General features: G+C 34.3%; 1 protein-coding gene across 2 annotated transcripts in view; it reads left to right on the top strand.

Annotated features, from left to right (window-relative positions):
• STAG1 (STAG1 cohesin complex component) overlaps positions 1-22,506 on the top strand; it is a 306,358-nt gene that overhangs the window by 270,287 nt on the left and 13,565 nt on the right. For both annotated transcript variants that reach the window (XM_065876744.1, XM_065876743.1), the window contains exons 22-26: positions 12,174-12,266; positions 14,270-14,444; positions 16,164-16,303; positions 19,406-19,507; positions 22,174-22,322. In XM_065876744.1, coding sequence (XP_065732816.1) covers positions 12,174-12,266; positions 14,270-14,444; positions 16,164-16,303; positions 19,406-19,507; positions 22,174-22,322 — 659 coding nt within the window. The remainder of the gene's footprint in view (positions 1-12,173; positions 12,267-14,269; positions 14,445-16,163; positions 16,304-19,405; positions 19,508-22,173; positions 22,323-22,506) is intronic.

Raw genomic sequence — 22,506 nt, 5'->3', positions numbered from 1 at the left:
TTCTTTGAATATTTTCTATTTTTTTAATCCTGTTACAGCAGAATTATTTTGAGATTCCTTGCCTTTCTGTTTAATTTTCATCTGATACATTCTCCTAGTAAAAATAACTTCCTTTTTGTCATTAATCATTCTACAGATTTTGTTGTTGTCATTGCCACAGTGGCAATGCAGATTTTGCAGGCAACACTGATTTTCTTCATTCCAGAAAGAATGCCATAGCATCTTTTAGGTGCTTTATTGTTCAATTGATTTCCATTTGTAGTTTTGTGTGCATTTATATCACATGTGAACTTCTCCTTACTTAGGTGTCTCTCAAGTTGTTTCTTCTCACTTTGAAGTTGTTGATAATTTTTGTAAACCAAAGTATATTTAGTAATCGTGTATCGGTTGTATCTATAGTTTAAAAGTGGTTGTCTCAAAGAGATAATCTTGAAAAATATGAATCTTCAGGATACATGCAAACTTGAAAAATTAATCTTTCGTTGCTAATATTCCTCCTTTTAAAATAATTATTTTAATGATTCTTGCTTATAATAATCACAAGATCAGGAATTGCCAAACTTTCTAATCCCCTATATGATATAGGATATCTCTGAAAATGTAAGAGCCACATACATCAGCTTTGTACACATGTAATCTATATTATTAACATCCCACTTGATAAGATACCAACTTCCTAAGTATAGTCTCAGCCACATCATTAACGTGTGTAAATAACCTTTAGGGAAGTCACTTAAATAATTTTAAAATAGATAATTTATATCAAAGCATTTTATCAGTTGTAAAGGGCTTTCCAGGTACTAATAACAAGTGAAAAATCACTTATCTGTGTCTCAGGTTACATTTCATGAAATTTAAAGTTGTATTGGGCCAATTCTTTCTAGCTCTAGAATTTTGCAGTCTATGCTAAGGTTAATAATAACTGCTATACTGAAGATGTCTGGATAAATATACATGAATCTTAACAGTGGTTACCTCTGGGAAATAGAAATTCTTTGGGGGCAAGCATACGAAGGAAAGAAATTTATGTTTTCCTTTATACCTTTTGATACTTTTTGAGGGATTGTTTTTGTTGTTGATATTTAAAGTGAATATTAATATCACAAAAATTAATTTTTAAAAACTGCTACTACGAAAACTTCTTGATTCTCCATCTTCTAATCATAGGTTTTGGTTTATCACATATAACTCATTGAGTTGTTGGGCCTGAATGAATACTGGAAAAGTGCTTAGTATGTTCTGTATCTTATTTGGTGTAGCAGCATTCTTCTGTTGTTTGTAAATGTAATGTTAGAGCTATAAAGGAATTTGGAAATAACTTGATGAAACCTGTTTGTTTTAGGTAAGGCCTAAAAGGGGACGTTGTTATTTTTACCTTGTTGATATTTTACATTTTGTTAATCACTTTAAATGCTCTAATTTAATTAAATCTGCTTAATAATCCTATAAAGTGGGTGTTATAATCCCATTTTACAGATAAGGAACCTTATACTTAACAAAAATTGAGACATCTAAAATCACAGACTTACAGCACAAGTCTTTTGAATCTCAATCCTAGTGTCTTTCTGTTAGTACTCTTTAAAATCTTGTATTGTGAAGCTTTTAATACAACTACGTTTAGAGTTTTGTTGGTGGTGTTTTTTTAAAAACAGATTTTCTAAGGACACACTGACTCCTCACTGAACACAAACTAGCAATATCAGTTATCAGTTAGTTGGGTATCGAAAAATTATGTCACATGGCAGTTTTCTTTCATCATTCTGTATCCCTAAAGGTATTTAAATGAGAAGTTACTGTGATTTTAAATGGCTGAGTTTGTAATGTCAGTGGCTTAGTTAAAGTATATGGAAGACTTTGCTGATGATGCACCTGAAATTCTCTATCCTTTTTTTCCCTTTAATTTGTTTCCTGAAATTTAAATGTAATATAGCAGACCCTTGGGGTCTATATATTTAACATTTGTAATATTGATTTTGTAGAGACAACTTGAAAGTCTTATCACATGAATTAATTTTTTTTTTTTTTTTTTGTGGAATAATTATGTTAATATAGAATCAGCCATTTATCTAATAAGGGAGCTGGCCACCTGACTGCTCTGTTTTTCTCTACTCATTGTTACATTTATAGAAATTCATTTAAATCTCTGAAGAGGTCACTTACATTTTTAATTAATAAATTATGTTTATTTGTTTTTGGTGTAAAATATAAGGTAGAATGGTTTTCTTAAATTTGAGCTTTCTTACTTGAGTATGTGTTCATTGTAAAGACTATATACATAAAATAAAATTTCCAAATCTTAACCACCTGTGGATAACCACTGTTAATATTTTGGTGTATTTTCTTTTAGTACTTTTTCTTACATATTTTTCAATCTTACTGAGATCATGATGTATTTATAATTTTGTCTCCTCTTCAATTAACATAACATTTTCTTCATTTATTAAATGTTTATAGATAATATTTTTAATGTATGCATGGTAGTCCCTAGTGTAGCTATACCATAATTTATTTTACCACTCTCCTCTCTTGGATATTTAGGTTGTTTAAACATTTTAACTAATAAAATTAATTTTGTGGTGGACATTCTGGTGCAAAAGCTTGTTCTGTGTTTTGCATTGTTACATCTTATATTCTTAGAAATGGAATTGCTTGATCAAAGACTGTACATACTTTTAAGGCTTAATACATATTGCTAAATTGCTCTTTAGAGAGTACTTTCTAAAATTTATTTTTCTTCCCTATTGTCATGAACACTGTCATTCAGGGGATTATGAATGGTAGTTATATTTGAAGTTTAAATTCGAATTATAATTTAACTCAACAGTAAGCAGTATTCTATACATTGAGTATATGAGATGACTGTATCAAGAACAGGAGTAGATCTTTATTTGAAATGGAAGTGCACTGGGTTTCACCAATGGGTATTTCCTCTGTTCCCCTAATTTCCAGAGTTGAAGCTCTTTGGCAGTCTCACAGGTCATGCTCAGTATACTTTGCTCCGGTGCCCCCTAGTGCTGGTCCTGTAGAAGCAGCCTTCCGTTTCTCTTCTCTGTAGCAGAAAACATCCTTCTTCCTTCAGCTCCTTCTGGACATATACAAAGACATTTAAAGAGCCAGGTAAATAAGAGTTAGGGCTAAACTAATGCCCCTATTGCCTTTTTTGGCCTGGGGATCTAGAATTTATCCTCAATTTTTTTTCCTCCTGGGAGGAGCTGTCCTACTCTCCTAAATTTGTAGTGCTCTCTGCCTTACCCTGCATGTTTCTATTCTAGACAGCAGTGGGAATGGCCTGGGGCAAACATCCCTGCATTCTGAACCCAGGCCTTATCCCTAAGTCTTTAAATTAAAGAAAGTCTACATCCCCCAGAGAGCTACAAGTGAAATTATTATTGAGGAGTATAGCATGTTTACTGTGAAATTTGGTCCTCCGTTACCCTCTTGACTAAAGGTTTTCCTCTGCAAATTTCAACTTGTTTACCTCCAAACAAACTGGGGAAAGGAGAAGTTTAGGGTGAACATGGGACTGGTGGTGGCCAAGCCCCATGAAGAGACATGTTTAACCTTGCTGTGTATAAAAATCTACAGGCTGCTTTCTAGACCTCTTCCTCTCCCCTTCCCAGTCCTTTAGAATAGCAATGAATAAGAAAAGAGATAGCTCACTCAGGTCCTTCCCCCAAATTCCTATAGTAACAAAACATAGATAGTACCTCTCCATCTGCAGAGTTAACTGCTTTGAAGGGGAAGGGAATGGGGCCAAGAGTTGGAAATAATAGCTGTCCCTCTAGGAATGAATTTTTAGTAGTTTATAACCATTTTACTTCATTCTTTTCTAGATCTTTTCCCCCTACCTTTCATTTCTTGAGAAGACTATCCTCACTATCGAGTTAATTTTAAGCATTTCTTTTTGATTGGTCCATGACTTCAGAGTCATTCTTTGATAGCTTTGTTTCTATTAATATATCCTATCTCAAGTGCCTGACTGACTGGTCTAGGAAAGTTAGGAGAGAAAGATCCAGGACTTGTTTTATATTCATTTCTTGTTCAGCTCTCAGAATGTTCTTTTTTTAAAATCTGGAATACATAAGTAGATGGCTGTTTATACTGAACTCTGAACTTGTCCAAAGTTTTATCCAACTCTTAACATTCTGAAAACCTGTGGAAGTCAGAAATATGTTCAACTTAAAAGAGAACTTACAAGTCACGATTCCAACATTCTATTAAGAATTCTATGCTGTGTTTGCAACCCTATTCCTGGGCCTCTACTTTTGGAGCTTTCTATCTGGTAAGGAATACCTTCCCACCCCTTGAAGGACAGCATAAGGCTTCCTCAGCTTCCCTAACCTGTCCAGTTGGATGCTGTTTTTACTTACACAGGGACGGTGGTCTTTAAAGTACCACTTTATAAATATTCTTAACTCCTAAGATATTTAATACCTCAGAATCTAAGTAATGAGCCAGGACTGAGACGATCTTTTCTAAATAACAATTATTATAACGTAAAAATGTGTTTTAACTGAGTTTATTAGAGGCCTAAAGCAACATTAAGAATATTTAAATGAAACATTAACACTTCCCACTTTTCAGTACAGAGATTGGAGATCTTTCTCCACCAAAATTAATGATAAAAGTTTACTTTCCTGTCAGGCCTTTTATTTGAGTAAAAGGAAATAAGTGTTTTAACCTATTTAATATTCCCTGATAAAGTAATGCCTTTTCCTTTCCACAGTAGGTTTTTAATTTTGAATTTTTTTTTCCAGTGGTCATTCCGTAATTACTAGGTATTTGTTTAAACGACTTATTGTTGCTCACCTAATTTATATATATAAGAAGCTCCCAGTTTATAAACAGGATATATTTCCAGCATTTTTTCTGTTGGAGCATGGTCTTTGGAGTTAAATCCGAGTTTGAATTTTGACTCCATTTCTTACCACCTATGACAAAGGTATGCAAGTTACTTCACATTTGAACTTCAGTTTCCTAATATGTGATATTCACTGCTGGATAGGGTTGTTGGGAAGATTAAAAGAAATGTTTCAGTCAACAATAATTGTTGTTTTGATGGCATTAAATTGCAGACCTAGTCTGTGCTTTCCTAATCTTCTCCCCTGCCAAAACCAAAAATTAATACTAAATGAACTATTATATAAGGTTACGGGAGCATGTAAACATGCTCAGTATCTACTGTAGGTTTGGAATATAGCATGGTAGACTTTGTCCTCCATCTGTGTTTTGAAAATCTGGGAATTCAAATCTCTCGCTTTGGTCCTAACAGTCACTACTTTTCCCCTGTTCCTCTGACTCCTCCTTTAGCTTCTTCATCTTTGTACACCACAGAAAAGAGAAATCAGAAGATGTTTTGGAACTACAGTAGGCAGCTTAAGGGTTCCTGGATCATAAGTGGATTAGCCTTTGAGGCAATGGCAGGAGTCAAGCAGGTGGGGATTCAGATCGCCAAGAACAGCAACAACATTGAAAACTAGGTATTACATTTGGGGTTTAAAAATCCAGTAGTTATTTTACTGTGTATTAACAAGAGTGGCACACTCACTCCTTAGCCTCAAAAGAGAAGCTAGTAGCAGTTATTCATATAAGAAAGCAATTTCAAAGATATTCCATAGGGTTTACCCTACCACAATGGTGACACCGATGCATCCCAAGTGAATGAATTTAGTTACATGTGTTTCTATCATATTTACTATGATAGAATGACTTAGTTGAGCTGAAAAATAATTAAATGAGCCTCGTTATATGTTAGTAATGATGCTAAGTACAGATAAGCATAACACAGTTTATACCTCCAAAGAGCTTTATATAGCCCAATACAGACTGGACAAACTATATAGCCCATGGGCCAAATCTGGCCAGACACCTGTTTTTGTAAATAAAGTTCTAATGGAACACAGTAATGCTCATTCATTTATGTACTGACTAGGGCTGCTTTCTTGCTCCAGTGGCAGAGTTAAGTAGTTCGAACAGAGACATTATGACCCACAAAGCCTAAAATATTTACTATTTGACCCTTCATACAAAAAGTTTGCCAGTCCCTGGCCTAGTAAGGTAACCCCTTGGTCTTGTTTGTAATTTGTTTTGTTTTGTGCCCCATTTTTATCCTGAAAACTGAACACTAAATTCTTAACAGGCTTTATTTTCATAATCTAAGATCTTTGGCGTGATCTAGGTCCTTATTTCACACCTTTATCCTATTTTATTTCTGCCCATTCTAAACATGTGTATTTGTCAGGTGATGTTGAACTAGTTTTATGTGTTTACTGCTGGTTTTTCCATGGCTTCAGTTTCTGGCTATGATTATCTTAATGGTATTACATAGTTGTGAATAAAAGGACAGCTAAATTTAGTCTTACTCTAGACACATAAAATTGTGATACAAAATGAAAAGAAATCACTCATTTAAAATCTGCATGTTCTGTGTGTTTCGGAATTAAATCCTTATCTTTCCTCACTGACTATAATCATATGGAGTACTTAGCTCTTAAGGGGCAATCTGCATTTAAGATCTTTTTTTTTCTTCCCAAGATGTTAGGGTATTTTGAGCCTTTGTACCTTTGAGAAAACTTCTAATATGGCTTATATGGTAAATTCACCATCTTAATTGTGCCAGCCTTATTTGGGAGTCTTCATTGTTGAGATTTTTCTGGTCGGGGTGTATTTTTAAAACATCATCTTAACTCACTAAGAGATATTTCTCTTATTTTTGCCAGTAGATCACTGAAAAACTGAAACTATTTTAGCCCTTTCACATTAGAGCGTACTGGGTTTCAGTTGTCTAATTCTTCGTTTCACTAGATCTATGGGGAAGCAAAAAAAATTTTAGCCAGGCTAGTGAAGCAGCTTGCAAAAGGCATACAAAAGAATATAGCCAAGATGTTATAATTTAAATTTCAGTGTACTCTTCTCACCTGACCCATTTGAATTCCTTTCCATAGCTACTTTAGGAAAAAGTGCTCTTAACGCCGAGCTGCTTTCTGAAAATAAGAGAAAATATTGGTTTCATCTAGGAAAACACATTTGAAAGGAACATTTAAGCAACATGCTAGTTGCTTAAAATTGCAGTCTAGATAATTAGCACAACTTGTTCTTGGGTTGTTCTTTTTCAGTGTCTTTTGGGTTGACTGGCATTTTTGTTTATATATAAATATATTTGACTGACTGGAGTTTCAAATTTCTTACCTCCATAATGCTGCCTGTTTCTTCAATATGTTAATTTTCCCGCATTATAAAAAGAGTCATTATAGCAAAATGGTTAAGAGCACAGACTCTGGAAGCAGACTGCTCTGGTTAATTTACTACTCCACTTACTAACTGGGTCTTTGGGCCTGCATTTAACATTTCTGTGCCCGTTTCTTCATATGTAGAATGGGAGTGATAATAGCAATACCCATCACAGTTGAGAGGATTAGTTGAGTTAATATGTCAAAAGCTTAGATTAGTGCCTGGTACACGGTTAAGTGCCAAGTAAACGTTAACTTTATGTAGTGTAAGATGCCAGCATAATGAAGTTTGTAGGAAAATTGTGTTCTGAAATCCAAAAAAACCTAAATTCTGTTCCCAGCTGTTCAAAGGAATCTACTATATGAGATTAGCTAACTCTGTTAAATATACAGTATCTGTGCCTGTTTACCTAAACCTATTGATTGGTACTTATATTTCTCTCAATGAATTCTAACTGATTACAATTAAGTTAACTTTCTTGAGCATTCAGTATTTAGGTTGCATCCAAATCTATGCTAAACTTATTGCTAAAGAAGGCCTTTAGCTTCTCTCAGTATTTCCTTGGTTACTTCCAATTTCCACTTTCTTCTTAAAATGCTACAATCAGTAGGTTGCTTACTTAGTTGTGATGTTAAATTTACAACTCCTCAGATGAATTGGCAAGTAATCATTTTACACTGACCTTTAAAGGAATCTTTTGCCTCCAACTCCAAAGATAGCTGATTCCCTAGACTGCGTCAAACTGCACACTAACCATGAAATTTAAGGGAATAAAGGAGGATTAATACCTCCTAGCATCATTTTTTAATTATATTTATTGTGTGATAAAATGAACACATTACATATTTCTCCCTAGGATTGTGGTATCATCTGTATTATGTGTACTTGGATTTCATTCAGCAAATATTTACTAAACATCTGCCCATGTGCCAAGCACTATTCTAGGTACTAGCAGGAACTGAACATTCATCCTTTGCATACTAGGTTTACCAGTTAGCACCCATATGTTCTCGTTTGAGTGCCTAAATTAATTCAGCAGAATCACAGAATGCAATAGAACTTCAGAGAATACATAGTTCAACCCTCTTGTTTATAGATTTTTTAAATCTGTAATTCTGGGATATAAGATAATTTCTCTAAGGTCACATAGCTAGTTAGTAGCATGGCCTGCATTTTGTTTTTCTTTCAGTTACTTATTCAACAAATATTCTCAAATCTTTTATGTTGAAAAGGTCAACAAAGACGCCAAAAGACCTCTAGCAGCTGTCCTATTTTTCTCACTCTTTATTGTTTTTGGTTTTTGTTATTGTTGTTTTTAATAGATCTTTATTGGAGTATAATTGCTTCACAATACTGTGTGTGTTCTGTTGTACACCAAAATGAATCAGCCATATGCATACATATATCCCCATATCTCCTCCCTCTTGCGTCTCCCTTCTACCCTCCCTATCCCACCCCTCTAGGTCATCGCAAAGCACCAAGCTGATCTCCCTGTGCTATGCTGCTGCTTCCCACTAGCTGATTATTTTACATTCGGTAGCATATATATGTTGATGCTACTCTCACTTCGCCCCAGCTTCCCCCTCCCACCCTGTGTCCTCAAGTCCATTCTCTATGTCTACATCTTTATTCCTGCCCTGCAACTAGGTTCATCGGTACCATTTAAAAAAATTTTTTTAGATTCCATATATATGTGTTCACATACAGTATTTGTTTTTCTCTTTCTGACTTATTTCACTCTGTATGACAGACTCTAGGTCCATCCACCTCACTACAAATAGCTCAATTTCGTTTCTTTTTATGGCTAAGTAATATTCCATTGTATATATGTGCCACATCTTCTTTATCCATTCTTCTGTCAGTGGACATACAGGTTGGTTCCATGTCCTGGCTATTGTAAAGAGTGCTGCAGTGAACATTGGGGTGCATGTATCTTTTTGAATTATGGTTTTCTCAGGGTATATGACCAGTAGTGGGGTTGCTGGGTCATATGGTAGTTCTGTTTTTAATTTTTACTGTCAAACTTTTTTGAAAGAGTTGCCTTCTTTCTTATCTCCTTTCTACCCATTGCGGTTTGACTTTAGCCCTTTATCCTTGCAATACTTTCTAATCCTTATCTTGTCTTTTGGTAACATTTGTCATCGTTAAACTATTCCATTCTTTTTTCTTTTTTTTTTTTTTTTTTTTTTTTTTGGCTGTGTTGGGCCTTCATTGCTACACGCAGGCTTTCTCTAGTTGTGGCGACTGGGGGCTACTCTTCGTTGCAGTGTGCAGGCTTCTCATTGCGGTGGCTTCTCTTGCTGCAGAGCATGGGCTCTAGGCACGCAGGCTTCAGTAGTGGTGGCTTACAGGCTTAGTTGCTCCGCGGCATGTGGGATCTTCCCAGACCAGGGCTTGAACCCGTGTCCCCTGATTTGGCAGGTGGATTCTTAACCACTGCACCACCAGGGAAGTCCTTCCATTCATTTTTACCTTACCTCTGGGATGCCATGTTCTGGTTTTGTTCTTACTTCTCAGACCATTTCTTAGATTTCTTCATATGCTCTTCTTTCTCATCCATCTGTTAAATATCGGTGTTCCCCAGGATACTTTTGTCAGCCCTCTTTATTTACATATTCTCCTTTAACAGTCTCATCTACTTCCATGGCTTCTGCTGCCAGCTAAATACAGAGGACTCCCAAGTCTCTACTCTTGCTCAGATTCTTTACCATGGACTTTGAATTCATCCAGCTGCCTACTAGACATCTGTAGTAGCATATCTTTCAGGGATCGCAGATCATCATCTCTAAAGCCCAACTTGTTACCTTAGCATTTGTTCCTGTGTTAACTCTCTTGGTGCCTTATACCGTAAGCCATTTAGTAGGCAACTACCTAGAAATGTAGGCGTAACATCAACATCCCCTGTTCTGATTAGTTCCTAAATTCTATCAATCCTGCCTGCTTTAATTTCTCTTCAATCTATTTACATCTTTTCTGCCAACATTTCATTTTCAGGCCCTCATTTTAGATTATTCCCACGGCCTTTGTTAATATGTGATGAACTGTAGAATAATGATTAGAAGCATGGGCTTTAGAGTCAGATAACCCTAGGTATGGATCCTTACTCTATCGCTTAGAATCTATAAATGCTCCGAACTTCAGTTTCCTCATCTGTAAAATAGGCGTATTAACCACTTGCTTCATAGAGTGATTGTGAGACTTAAATTTATTTCCCTTAGAACACAGTATTTGGCACATAATAAGCCCTCAACAGAAGATTGTGTTTACTGTTAACTAGCTTCCCTATCTTATATCATTCTCCCTTCTGCTTAGAATATGATTCTTTAACATAAATTATTAGCAACTTCATGATAAAAATCCTATTCATTAGTTCCTTTATTGCCGACAGGATAATAGCCAAATAATTTAGCATAGCATTTTAAGTACTTTCCATTTAAATGGAAAATGGGTCCTCTTTTTCTCTTCAGTTTTCTCTCACCACTCTCCTCCCTGTTTGTGCCTCAGCTGCAATAAATTCGCAGTCTCTCAAAAGCACCTCTGGGCTTTTGAACATTCTGTGCCCTCTGGAACACCTTTCCATATAGGTAGATAATTTTTAGTTTTTCAGAACTCAGCTTACATGTAGTCTTGTTTGGGAACCCTTCTGTGACTACTTTTGACTCTGGGTTAGGCTTTCCAACATAGCACTCCTTACATTCTGTTGCAGTTGCGTGTTCTCTTGTCTATTTCCCCTACCTCTTTGTGAGTCTTTGAAATTAAAGGTCAAGGAATGTTGAGGTTTGGTTGTTGGATGTTCATCTGCAGGAACATTAAAGGTCCTGGAGGCAGTGTCCTTTCTATTACTCTGCACAAGATGATCTTATTTCCTTCTTCTGAATATTGCACTCATTTTAGCAAAAGGAAATATGTATAATTTTTAAAGTATCATTATTTGGGATGTGAAGATCCCAAAAAGGAATAAGTACGCTCATCTGTACAAAATAGAGTAGTTTAAAGAATTTTAGTTTCACATAGTACTTTTTAAAAGTGATTCCTACATCAGCCTATGCTCATTTAATTACTCTTCATTACTATTTTAAATATTGATATCATACTGAGTCATCTGCATGCGTCTTGCTCATTAGTCAGTGAAAAGATCGTGAACTCTGATATCAGACAGTCCTGGTTTCAAACACTTGCTAATAATAACTACTTCTTCTAATCAATATAAATATGAAATTATGTAACAGCCCTCATACCAGTGCCTGGCACATTATAGGTACTTGATAAATTTAAATTTCCTTTTATACTTTTCAGATGTTTCATTTTGAATATTATATGGCCATCTGATTAAATCCTATTCACCCATCCAATCTTAGATTAAAGGCCATCTTTCTATGAAGCTGCCTCCAACTCAGCTCTTTCTGCTACAGTTAGAGTTAACACCAAAAAATTAAACACTTAATTACTCTCTAATTGGTCTAACTCCCTGCTAAGATGTTAACTCTTTGAGAACATGGACACTATCTTAAAGTTATCTTTTCCCCTTGACATTTTGCAGAGTCCTGAGAATATGGGAGTACATGTTTATTGCTTAATTGATTTTTTTCAGTATGCTGCTGCACTCTGTCACTTTCCTACCAGCTAGTATTTGCTATAGCAATGACTAAAAATTTTAATATCAGCCTGAGTAAACCATATTGATAAAGGCAAATATGTTGGAGGAAATCATACTGAGCATTCCAAAGCTAAATAGAACTGAGTAGTCAGGATTATCAGTTTCGCTGACCCTTCCATTAAGATAACTAGGAAATAACTATATGATTTGGTTCCCAACAATATATTTGGTTTTATGAATTTCCTTAACAATAAACTAGTTTGGCTATTTTCCATTTACTATTTCTTCTGGATCAGTTTTATAGGATATTGTAATTCATGCTTGTAAATTTGAATATGTCTTACAGGAGGATTTGTTGGTATTGAGGAAAACAGTGAAATCCTTTTTGGCTGTTTGCCAACAGTGCCTATCTAATGTTAATACTCCAGTGAAGGAACAGGTAAGAAATTGTCAGTTAAGAGCTCTCAATAAAAATAACTCAAATGAGTTACTGAAGAACAGTAAGATGTAAATTTTTTTTAAAAAGATGTTATTTTTTATGAAAGTTCTTAGCATGCAGGTTTATCCCTAACATTTGTGGCACCTGGGACAAGAATATAGATGTCTGAATATTTAAGTTACAAAGTAAGCTAACCTGTTACACGTCTTTGTACCTTGACAAGTATACTGTCATAATGGCCTGGAAGGCAGGTTCAGATTTAGAAGTTTTGATTCCTTACCAGAACTTGGAGAGTTGGGGAGCTGGCATAGGGTCCACCTTCTCTTCTCACCTTCAGCTCTTTCCCACACCAGGTAGAACTCCTCACACATGCATATGAACAATTCAGCCCACATATCCAAACTATCAACATCACTTCTTCAGACAGCTGCTCCTTGATTACCCTGGGGCCTAGGAGTACACACTGGGGATGCAGTGTGTCTAGGAAAGATGCCTGTGCACCCCCTGGTAGCAGAATCAGGTCTGTGAGGGCAAGGAATTCCTGAATCCCTGTACCTGGGCAGTGATGTAAAGTAGAGGTGCAGGTGGGCATATCCCATTGGTCCAACAGACTCCTCACCCCTTCGGAAAGGTCGCAGACCAAAGAGGGTCAAAGTGGAGCCCAAGGCAATACCATTTTCACAAAGTGATTTTGTAATCTATTTAATTATACTGTTCTATTAGGAAATACTTTTATATAAAACAGATATACCTTTTCCATATCGTTTTTTTTTAATGATGTTGGGCTACAAAACGAGTCTATATCTAAAAAGAGTACAGCAGTACTTACCCTTTGCTGTCTCTTCCTACAAATAGGTTATCCAGGTCTCTTCTTTATTGAGTTATCAGCATCTAACGTAAATGGGAACAGAAATGGTCTTTCCTAAACCTTATTCTCTAAACCTTCTGAACTCAACCAGTGCTGTCTAAAAAGTACCTAGCTCAGGACATTTAAGCCAAAAATTTAGTGTTTCTGCATCCTCACTGTTTGGTGACATGCAAAAGTATGGCCTCAGTTAAAAATATATATTTTCCTGGATTTCTTTCATGTTCTCCTGTTTTCAAGTGACTCAAGTAATGTATTTCATGGTTGTGTACTTAGAGCATGAACTGCCATGAGTTTTGCTGGAGGTAAATAACCAAGTATACAGCCATCTCCAGATACATTCCAAAATTATGTTTTCCCATAGAAGTCAATTTTTAGAAGGGGGTGAGTGGATTGTTTTGAGGTATCAGAGCCCTCAGTTATTCCATAACAAAATCTTTCAGTTTCAATAAACTGGTGATACAAGTTTATTTTGTACCATCCATTAAATAGGATAAATTTGGCAACATAACTATAATACTTTCTCTATGGGGAAATATACTGAAAGTTTCTTTATGTGATTACATTTGTTGGGAAGCTTTCAGACACTGTTTTTTATGTGAATGACCTTGAATTCAATTTAACCTACTGTTAAAAATTTCGTTTTACAATAGATTTTTTAAAGAAGAATCCAAAATAGGAGCTTACAGACTTAAAGTACTACATTGTAATTTGTTGAATTATACAGTTTGTCTTAAGATTTATGCTTATTATTTGATTATGCAGTATAAGATTGATTTGTAACATCTGTCATTAATTTATTATATCAATTTTGTATTTCCAGAGTTGAGTTTAACTCATTTTTTATAATTTCAAGTCAAAAATCTCTTAACTGTTTTGAGTTAATATAGCCAAGTAAAAGAAGCAGGTTATATTTAGGGGCGTGGAGAGTCTTAAGTACGACTAGTTTGTAATGAGACAAAATAATTTTATTCAGTTTGGAAATTAAAATTAAGTAGCTGCAATTTGAATACTCAGAATTTCTATTATGGTACTGTTATTGAGCTGTTTTTAATTTAGTATAGTTTCATTAACATTGATTTGTAGTTACAGCTACATTTGTACAATATTTTACTGATGAATTTCCTTTGCATTCCAGGCTTTCATGTTACTCTGTGATCTATTGATGATTTTCAGCCACCAATTAATGACAGGTGGCAGGGAGGGCCTTCAGCCTTTGGTGTTTAATCCAGATACTGGACTTCAGTCTGAACTCCTCAGTTTTGTGATGGATCATGTTTTCATTGACCAAGATGAGGAGAACCAGAGCATGGGTATTTGTAGCTATCATTTTGTCAATATTGATCTTGTTTTACCAACCCCAAAAGATATGAGAAAAAATTTCAAATTCAGTCCTAAAAAATACTACAGTTTCTCTCTTAAAAAAAAAAAAGTTAATACATTCATGTAGTTAAGAAACCAACAAGAATAAAAATATACACAGTGAGGTGTCCCTGCTTTAATTTTAACATAGTGCCTTAAAGATCTTTCCCCATCACTACATATAGAGCTTCCTTATTCTAATAGCTACATAGTATTTTATTATTTAAATAGAGCATAATTTATATTATTCATCTCATATTGATATTTGGCTAGTTTCCAATCTTCTACTATTATAATCTATGCTATAATAAATAATTGTGTACATTTGTCATTTCCCACATGTGTAAAATGTATATTTAGGATAGATGGTTTTTTTCTAATTGAACTGCTTCCAGGTTCACAATTTTTCTAAAGGAAAGCATCTGAGTTCCTTTCTCCTTCTGAGTAGTGATCATATATTACTTAAATTAACAAAATGTGACTCTAAGATACTAAGTGCTAAAAGAATGTTATCAAACCTCACCAGTCAAAATTGTGCTGAGCCTGCAGAATGAAAACTTAGTAAAATTAGACTGAATATAAATAATTATAAATAAATATTACATAGGTTATTTGTGAAATAGATAATCTCTAAGATCTGTGGCATATCAGATCCACAGATCTACCTGGTGCTATTAGAATATTCTTTATTTAATAGAACATTTTAGAAAATACTGGGCTGTGAACAAAGGATCTTTATTTTGAGCTCATATTAATCTCAGGAGATAAAATTTACCTTCTACTTATCTTAAGCAAAAAGATTTCCAACTTCTCAAAGCATTGATGCTTCACAGCAGGACCAGTTAATAGAAAGGGAAGAGAGAAGTTGAGAGTAAGTTTTTTTATGAATATGTACACGCAAAGAAGGGAAGGAAGAACACTGTCCCTAAATAAGGGCACGACAAAACATGAGAGGGTCAGTACAGAGCCTGAAACAAATGTCTTAACTTTTATTGTCTATGGCCTTGTGGAGAAATTTTTCTTGGGATTAGAAATAGATAAGCCAATAGGGCCTGAGAATCTAAAACTTGAGGAATAAAGACTACTTGTTTGAAAGCATTTGGTAAGGTTTTGTTTTAAAAAATGCATATGTACATTAACATAGTTTGCAAAATATACTTTCTCAGCTTACAGTGTAACCATGTTTAGGACAAGAACTGAAAACTAACTCCTCCATATAATTTCCATTACTCCCCATATATTTTTCTAAAAGAAAACTTTTTCCCTGTGTCTTAAAAATTTCTAGAAATTTCTTCTCTGTAGAAATACATTAGCACATAAGGAATATTCAGATAAGAGAAGACAGCATTTTAAAGGTAAACAGAACAACAGTATTATTATGACAAAAGTATCAGAAAAAAAATCTATATGGTTTGTTTACTTTACTCAATCTTTGCTATGACAATCTCCTAGAAGACAGAAACCTTAATGCCTACTAAGTGTTTAATAAATGTTTAACTAAATATAGCACCCTAAAATAATCAGTATAGCTAACAGTTTTTAGCCCATCTAAAACTGAATTGTACCTGTTTGTAAAGTTATAAGCTGGTTTTTTATTATGCAGATTGTCTGCATTGTTTTACCTTGGATAGAGGGCCAAAGTTCATAAGTAATTTATTTTCTGTGGTTAGAGGGTGATGAAGAAGACGAAGCTAATAAAATTGAGGCCTTACATAAGAGAAGGAATCTACTTGCTGCCTTCAGCAAACTTATCATCTACGATATTGTTGACATGCATGCAGCTGCAGACATCTTTAAACACTACATGAAGGTATAGTTTTACAGTCTTTTTTTAAATGGGATATTTATTTATTAAGATAGTAGTTTCATATTCTTATTTTTCTCCTTCCACTTTAGTAGCAGAGAAGTTTGCAATTAAACATGAAAGAATGATGAATAAGCTAAAATTGACAGCTCCTACCTAAATATTATTGATGATTTTCTGATATATTTAAAATTCCTCTCTTTTATATACGAGCTTTTTATCACTCTATACTATTATATCAGTTCCATAAAGTAGGAGTTGCTTACATTTATATGAAAGAATGCCTTTTTATTTGCATGAGGCCATGGACTCTTACGGAAGAAAGCTAACTCTCTTCCCTATGAAATCTCTTCAGATACATTTATAAGTATGCCTACTACTGTGTTGCCAGGCACTCAAGTTACAAAGATTTTTAAATTCCTACTCCAAAGTGGTCTAAAGCTGGAAATAGTCAAGTAATTAGACAATTGCATTTATACAGTATAACAGAGGTACGTATAGGGGTTCCTGGAAATACATAAAACAGATACCCCGCTCTTAAGAAATATGAGGGCTAATGAAAACTGCTTAGAAGTGCCTTCTGAACTAAGTCTGAGACGATAAGCATAAATTAGCCAGTCAAGCAAAAAAGTAGTAGGAGGACTTTTAGGCAGATCGGACTTCGTGTACAAAGCAATGAATTGTTTGGGGGAAATGCAAGTAATTTGATATAGTAACATAGATTGCTTATGAGAATGGAGCCAGAGGTAAGATTTAAAGAAACTGACAGGGTAGACCTTATATGCTGTGTGAGAACTTGGGATTTTTTTCCTGAGGGAGGTAAAGAGATGTTGAAAGGTTTTATACCATTCTTTATATGACAGGATTTTGATAGGTAGTTACCTTCCTGGCTGCTCTCCTTTCCAGAAGCTGCATTTTGTTTCTGAACCACAAAAAAAGCAGTGCTCAAAAATCTTTGATATAGCCTAAGAGGCACACTTCTCAGTTTATGTATTTTGGCCTTGTTCTTATGTCAGACACAGTATTTTATTTTGCCCATGTTCAATATTGTGTATTCCATTGATTCACATGTTTATGTCCAATTCTAGTTATGACATAGTAACTAAGTCATCATATTTTGCTAAACAACTGCAGTGTGATGAGCACTGTGTTAGTAGCCAGGGATTTAAATAAGACATGATTTCTGTACTAAGGAGGTTACAGATTAACAGAGAAACTGAAATGTAAACATAATATAACATGCTAATAATGAATAGCTGCCTGTGTTCTATGCCATTTATATTTGAGACACTGTTCTAAAGCTTTTATATTATCTTTGTTGATTACAGTAACTCTGTGAGTTAGGAAATAATATCATCATTTACAGATAAGGGAATTAAGGCTCAGAGAGGTTAAATAACTTTCGAAGATCCACACAACTTTTTTTAATTATTTATTTATTTACTTACTTACTTACAGACTGCGTCAGGTCTTAGTTGCAGCATGCAGGATCTTTCGTTGCAGCGCGTGGGTTCTTCATTGCAGTATGCGGGCTTCTCTCTAGTTGTGGCACGCGGGCTCCAGAGTGCACTGGCTCAGTGGTTGCGGTGCAAGGGCTCCAGAGTGCATGGGCTCTGCAGTTGCGGCACGCAGGCTCTCTAGTTGTGGCACGTGGGCTCAGTAGTTGCAGTGCGCAGGCTTAGTTGTCCCGCGGCATGTGGGATCTTAGTTCCCTGACCAGGGATCGAACTGGTGTCCCTTGCATTGCAAGACCAATTTTAACCACTGGACCACCAGGGAAGTCCCCACACAACTATTAAAGTAGCAAAAACTGGCACTCGATTTTAGGTTTGCCTAGCTTCAAAGCTTAGCTCTTTCCACTAAACCATAAAGCCTCATCATGATTACTGTAGAGATAGATGTATAAATTACAAAGCAAGCACAAATAGAGACTTAAGTGAGCAACCAGACAAGGCTTCCAAAAGTAATGTCGAAACGGGGTTTGGTTAGATGAATATGAGCTTAATATGGTTTTCCTTGTCATCCCTTAGCAATACTGTCTTGGTTTCAAGAAATAAGCTTTATCATCCTTAGCAATTTTTACACTCCTCTGTTCTTTCTAGGCTTTAATCTTTTTGTGAATATTTTAATAGTTGTTTGCTATTCTTTATTATACATCCTTGTCTATTTGGCTTTTTGCCTCATTTCTCTATGTGATCATTAAAAATCTGAATTTATTGTTGATCTACCTGTCGAACCACTTTAGTGTTCTCATATATCTTTCTCTTTTTATCTGCATTGAGATAATTTTTAATTGCACTGAAAGGATGATTCTTTCAAGACATTTCCCCTTTTTTTTTTGCACTTCACATCATGGAAGAATACCCATCTTCTTCAAGATTATAAAAATCCAGTTGTCAAGCTAATATACTCACTTCTTTACATAGGTTATAGGTTTTATGCTCTAGCTTGGAAGTAACATCCAGATTTAATGGTCTCAAAGTTTTTCCTAATTATTTACTCACAAGGAAAACTCTTTAAATCCTGTATCCAAAAACTGAATTATAAAGAAATTAGTTGAATTTTTCTTAATCACTGTTGAAGAAATCAGTGTTTTTATTTTTTATAATGGTAAAATATAGACATGTTATGGGGGATAGTGAGTGCACAAAAGTATTCAGTGAAAACTTAAATCTGTTACTGTAATCTGCCCTTCCCCTTATTTAGGCCTACTCCCCAGAAGTAAGCAAGAAATTTTAACTGTTTTGATTTTAGCTCTTTAAGATGTTTCTGTCAGAGTTCTGTTTCTTGATTTGTCACCTTTTAAATCTATTGAATCCATGTTGTAAAGAATGAGGAATTTTGCTCACCTATATCACTTCTTCTCCTCTTGGAATTACCAATTTTTTAGTTTAATTATTATTATTTCATAATTTTAAATATCAAATGTGTATTCCTTTAACTTTAGACAATATATTTTAGCTCTCATTAGGTTTTTAGGATGAAAAATTAAACACCTCTGTACTCACCTTTCCATTTCTTTCATCAGCCTATTTATCTCATTAAATATCAACAGTTTTTTTTTTTTTCCAACAGTTTTAAAACTATATTTTTTTCTTTTTCTCACAGTATTACAATGACTATGGTGATATTATTAAGGAAACACTGAGTAAAACCAGGCAGATTGATAAAATTCAGTGTGCCAAGACCCTCATTCTCAGTTTACAACAGGTAAGAAATTTGAAGGGAAAGAGATGAAGAGTAGAATTAATATTATTGAGCACTTCCATGTGCTTATTATTGTGTGCTAGGTATCTTACCTCATTTAAATTAGGTCATTGCGTTAATACATTACTACGGATACTTTCTGGTACAAAGATGTGTTATGTGTATTTTCTTTAGGAAGACAGTCCTATAGTTCACATTTCAAATAGATGAAATCCTAAGGTGATCTATTCTTAGACCAGATGAAATGCCAAATTGGATATTTTATAAGTAATCATTTTTAAAGAAAAAATTTTAAAATACATTTTTAAAGTATTTAATAAGGGAAGGGGCAACAATAGTATCCAAAGAAGAAAATACATCACATGTATTGCCTAAATAAGATTTCTAGTAAATGCCTAGTATTAACGTAGAGATGGGAGAGTTGGGGATGGCTGTAGGTATGTATGTATATATTTAGCCTATGATAAAGGTCAGTGGGGAAAGGATCGGGCCTATTCAATAGGTGATAGCCCTACATAACATGCACCCAAAATAACTACTAGGTGGATTACATATACATGTTAAAAATTAAAAGTTTATAAGAAAATAAAAGGATATTTTTATGTCCTGGAGTAGGGAAGTCCTCAAGGAAAGAAGCCACAATGTAAAAAATTGATTATATATATATACTTACACAGATTTATACATCAACCAGCACTCTGAACAAAATTTAAAAAACAGTGACAGATTGTGGGAAAATATTTTTAATCATACATAGCAAATCCTACAAATCAGTAACAAAAGTAAATAAATCCCATAGAAAAGTGAGCAAATGAAAAGCCACTTTTCAGAAGAGGAAAATTTAAAAAGCAGTAAACACATGAAAAGAGGCATAACTTAATTAATAATTAATATAATACAGATTGAAACAAGGAGACATTTATCACTGCCAAATAGACTGGCATGAATTAAAATGATAGATAATACCAGTGATTGCTAAAGATGTGGCAAGAAAAGGTCCCTTGTGAAAGCAGTTGCTCTTACCTTCTTGGAATATAATTTTGCAGTATATTTCAAAATTTAAGGTATACATTCCTTTTAAACCAGTACTTTTGCTACTTAGGTATCTACATAGATACATGCTGGTGTGCACAAAAACGTATATGTGAAAGATGTTGTACTGCAACAGTTTGTGTAATATTGCAAAACTGGAAATAGTCTAAATGTCCATCAACAGAGGAATGGTTAAATATACTGATACTCTGAAGTAGCTAAACGATTTTTAAGACAAAATATTAAGTGACAAATAGCAAGTTTCAGGATAAAATATATCGTACAGTACCATTTATGTAAAAGTTAAAACTTTATATATGTAATATATTAATGTGTCTAAATTAGTCACTTTATGTATTAATGTGTCTAAATTAGTCACATTTCAGACTTTAACCTTGATTATCTTTGGAGAGAAGAATGATCTAATGGGAAAGAGAAAAGAGAACTTTGATATTCGTACAGTGAAATATATTCTTTGTAATTTATTTTAAATGTAAATTTTAAAGTTTAAGGCTATTGTGTATAATTATCTGTGAAAACATTTTAAAGTTTAAGAATTTATTAACAATTATCTATGTATAAATTTGAAAATCTCTGGAAGAACTGCTGTTTCTAGTCATGGCAGAGTAAGTAGTTTAAGCTGGTCTATTGCTAAAGAAACCTAAAATGGTAGACAACATAATTAATAGAAGATAAGAGCTATTTCCGTGAAATGGTGTGATTAAAGTGTATTGAGAGATTGGGAGATGAGGAAGAAAACAAATGTAAACAATACTCAGGATCTTTGTGTAAAGAGAATGAGAAAAACGTGTTGGTAACTGGCAGAGGAGATGGAATTAAGAAGTTAGGGTTGTTTGCTTGATTTTTAAGGTGCATGCATCTAACAGAGAGGGAATAGTTAATGGATTCAGGAGAAAGCAATAGCTCAGGACCAAACCACTAAGTAGGTAAAGGACAGGGAGATTCAGTACATAAGCAGGGAGTGGCTTTAGATGAAAGCTTGGGTTATCCGTCTCTCATAATAGAAGGGAAGGCAGATAATCTAAGTGTCTGACTTCAATGACAGAATGATGATTGCTTTTATATTCTTTAGTACTCCAGAGTTTTGTTTCTGTTATTTTGATACAATATATGTAATGTCTATGTAATTATAAAACCTCTTCACTCAGTTTAAGAACTTTTTTGTATATTTTGTTTTATTGGGTGGGAAAAATCACCCCATATATCTTAATGGTCTTCTTTTACATAATGTTCTTGTCAAAAAACAAAGTTCTGAACCCTGTATTTCATATATTACCATTCCTGTGAAAACAACAAAAAGAATACATAGATGTTTATGAATACGTAGTATATTTTTGTAAACATATTTCCTTTTCCCAACCCAAAATGTGTTCCTTTTTGGTAAAAGAGAAATTTGGTTTGCATTTAATCACACAACTAGCATGAAAATGAGCTCAAGAAATAGTAGATGACTTGGAGAACGGGAACAGTGGTGGCTACTGTTAGTACAAGGAAGGAAATATGTATTTTACCATATGGCTTTTAAATATTTTTAAATTATATTACTTATTCTAACAATAAATAAATATTTCTTAACTATAGGTTTTTTCCTCTTTTTTTTTTTTTCTTTCTACCAGTTGTTTAATGAACTTGTTCAAGAGCAAGGTCCCAACCTAGATAGGACATCTGCCCATGTAAGTGGCATTAAAGAATTGGCACGTCGCTTTGCCCTTACATTCGGATTGGACCAGATCAAGACACGAGAAGCAGTTGCCACGCTTCACAAGTGAGTGAGCTAAATAAACACTCTGTTATATACAGTCTGGTTTACTGGAATTTACCAGAAACAACTATTATATGACCAATTTTTAAAGTGACAAATGTTGGAATTTTCAAGTTATGAGAACTTTAGAGGTTGTCTAATCTAGTGATTCTCAACCAGGAGGGTATTTTTAATTTGAAAAATAGTT

This window comes from Phocoena phocoena, chromosome 4 (genome assembly GCF_963924675.1).
Source record: "Phocoena phocoena chromosome 4, mPhoPho1.1, whole genome shotgun sequence".
In the NCBI taxonomy this organism is placed as follows: Eukaryota; Metazoa; Chordata; class Mammalia; order Artiodactyla; family Phocoenidae; genus Phocoena; species Phocoena phocoena.
Note: the sequence above shows the minus strand (reverse complement) of the source record. Positions and strands in the feature narration are given on the sequence as shown.